We start from the raw sequence: 2,473 nt of genomic DNA on the forward strand, positions 1-2,473 counted from the left end.
AAATAAGCCGGACATTGAAATGAAAATTAAGACTGCCGCCGATTCAAAAACAAAAAACACATCCTCATCGGAAAAACAAAATGAGCCGGAAAAACATAAAAAAACTTTTTATACAGAAAATACATAAAATTTTATTGAAAAATGTTCAAACAAACGAAAAAAAACATTTAAAACAAAATTTTCATCAACTAGGTTTTCAAAAAAAAAAAAAAAAAAAAAAAATAGAAACGGTTTGTAAAATGAATGTGTATAAGTTTGTATGTATGCATGCCTGCATGTATGGATGGATGAATGAATGCATGGATAGATAGATAGATATAAACTGAAGTTTATATCTATCTATAAAAAAATACAAAAAACAAAATGAAAAAATATTTTCTCCGTCGTAAAATGGATAATACGAAAGGAGATGGCCTCCATAGTGTGTAAGTTTCTCGTTTTTAAGGCTTAATCAAAGGTTTAATGTCCTACTTGGCATATAAATTTGTAAATAATATCAGTATGTATGTTTGTATGTATGTTTGTATGTGTGAGAGTGTTTGTCTGTATGTGTGTTTATGTATGTATGTAATGTATGTATGTATGTATGTGTTAATGTATGTACGTGTTAATGTATCGATATCTACGAAAATAAATTTCTGGGCGTTCATCTAGATCAAAAGTTAACGTTCCGTGATCACGTTAATAGTGTTGCAAACAAACTTGCCAAATCAACTGGTCTGATGAACAAGGTGAAATTCTACCTCACAAAAAAGTGTCTGAATTTGTTGTATCACTCACTTTTCATGCCACACGTGATTTATTGCAACATTGTCTGGGCTGGCACGTCTCCTTCAGTCACGGATCCGGTTAAACTTATGATGAAAAGGGCCGTCAGAACCATCACCATGTCAACGATGAGGTCTCATACCAAGGAGTTATTTACGACAACCAATAATCTTAATTTTAATCAATTGAATATTTATCGTACTTTGATTTTTGTGTATAAGCAGCTTAATAATCAATTGCCTAATACGTTTGCTAATTATTTTAAACATGCTAACAGTCATAGGATGTCTAATTATTTGCAATCGAATAAATCAAAAACTAACATTTTACATTCGCATGTAATCTGTAAGGGTCCTAGGACCTGGAATAACATTATTAAGAATGGTTTTCAATATAAGGCGAAATCGGCTACTGATTTTTAAAAAAAAGTTAAATCGTTTTTAATAATTAACAATTATTAAAATTATTAACCTTATTAATAATGTAGAGATGTTTGTAAAATCACTGAACATTTAATAAATTATATAAGAAATGTATTTACTTCATGAAATTTATGTTCTCTATCTATAAACAATTTCTGTTGATATTTTTAATGCGATTATAATTATCTATGAAACATTATTTTTTAGTTAACTACCTTTTGTTTTATTATCTGTTATTAACATACTAACAATATTTGATATTAACCTACTAACAACTAACATACTAACAACTAACAATATTTGATATTAACCACAAAAATCTGAACATATTTGTCTAAGTGGCTGTGCTAAATGAGCCCATTATGGGCTCGATCACATTCATCCTGTCTCTTATTTATTATCTTTAATTTTGAGGAGCAAATAAAATTTCGTTTCGTTTCGTATGTGTTAATGTATGTATGTGTTAATGTATGTGTATGTGTTAATGTATGTATGTGTTAATGTTCGTATGTGTTAATGTATGTATGTGTTAATGTATGTGTATGTGTTAATGTATGTATGTGTTAATGTATGTATGTGTTAATGTATGTATGTGTTAATGTATGTTTTTCTATATCACATTTCATACGCAGTTTTTTCAATTAAAAAAGAGTGCTTTCCATCTTTTCACGAAAGCTTTACAGCTTTAGGATTGGCTAAAACAGTTTTCAGTCGCAATTTAGACATATAATTTTAGTTTTATCCAAATCATAACTAAATTTTTCCCTTCTGGGAAGTTTAAACCTCTAAGCCTCTCCCATTCTTTTGGCCAGACCTCTACTCTTACATTCATCTAGATATACATATATGGTTATAGTTATATACATGATCATTTTATGGCCGTATATGTAGATGTGATAAATAAGCTTACGGTGATATTTATGTCCCACTATCGTTTTGTGCAGGCACAAGCGTAACGGCTTTGAAGTAAAGCTAGGTAGCGATGAGAAATTGGCCCAGTCAGAATTTGTTTCATATTTTTTGGTCTTTGGCTTTGTTTTTGTTGTGTACTTTTTTCATGTTTTTTTTTCATTTTTATGTTGTTGTTTTTTTTCTTGAATATTTTATAAGTGCTACGATTGAGTGGGGGGGTGAAATTTGAAGTTGGATCTCATCATTAGTTGGATGCATCGTCAGTAACTGCAACAACAAAATTATCATCATCCACAACAACATCATCATCATCATCATCATTACAAAATCATTATCATCACCAACAACATCATCATCAACAACAATATCAT

General features: G+C 29.8%; 1 protein-coding gene across 1 annotated transcript in view; it reads right to left on the reverse strand.

Annotated features, from left to right (window-relative positions):
* The window catches only part of HELRODRAFT_175584 (hypothetical protein), a gene marked incomplete at both ends in the record, with an annotated part of 7,122 nt that extends 5,060 nt beyond the window's left edge, over positions 1-2,062 (reverse strand). The window contains one exon of the mRNA XM_009023001.1: positions 2,017-2,062. Coding sequence (XP_009021249.1) covers positions 2,017-2,062 — 46 coding nt within the window. The remainder of the gene's footprint in view (positions 1-2,016) is intronic.
* Between the last annotated feature and the right edge of the window lie 411 nt (positions 2,063-2,473).

This window comes from Helobdella robusta (genome assembly GCF_000326865.2).
Source record: "Helobdella robusta unplaced genomic scaffold HELROscaffold_34, whole genome shotgun sequence".
NCBI lineage: Eukaryota > Metazoa > Annelida > Clitellata > Rhynchobdellida > Glossiphoniidae > Helobdella > Helobdella robusta.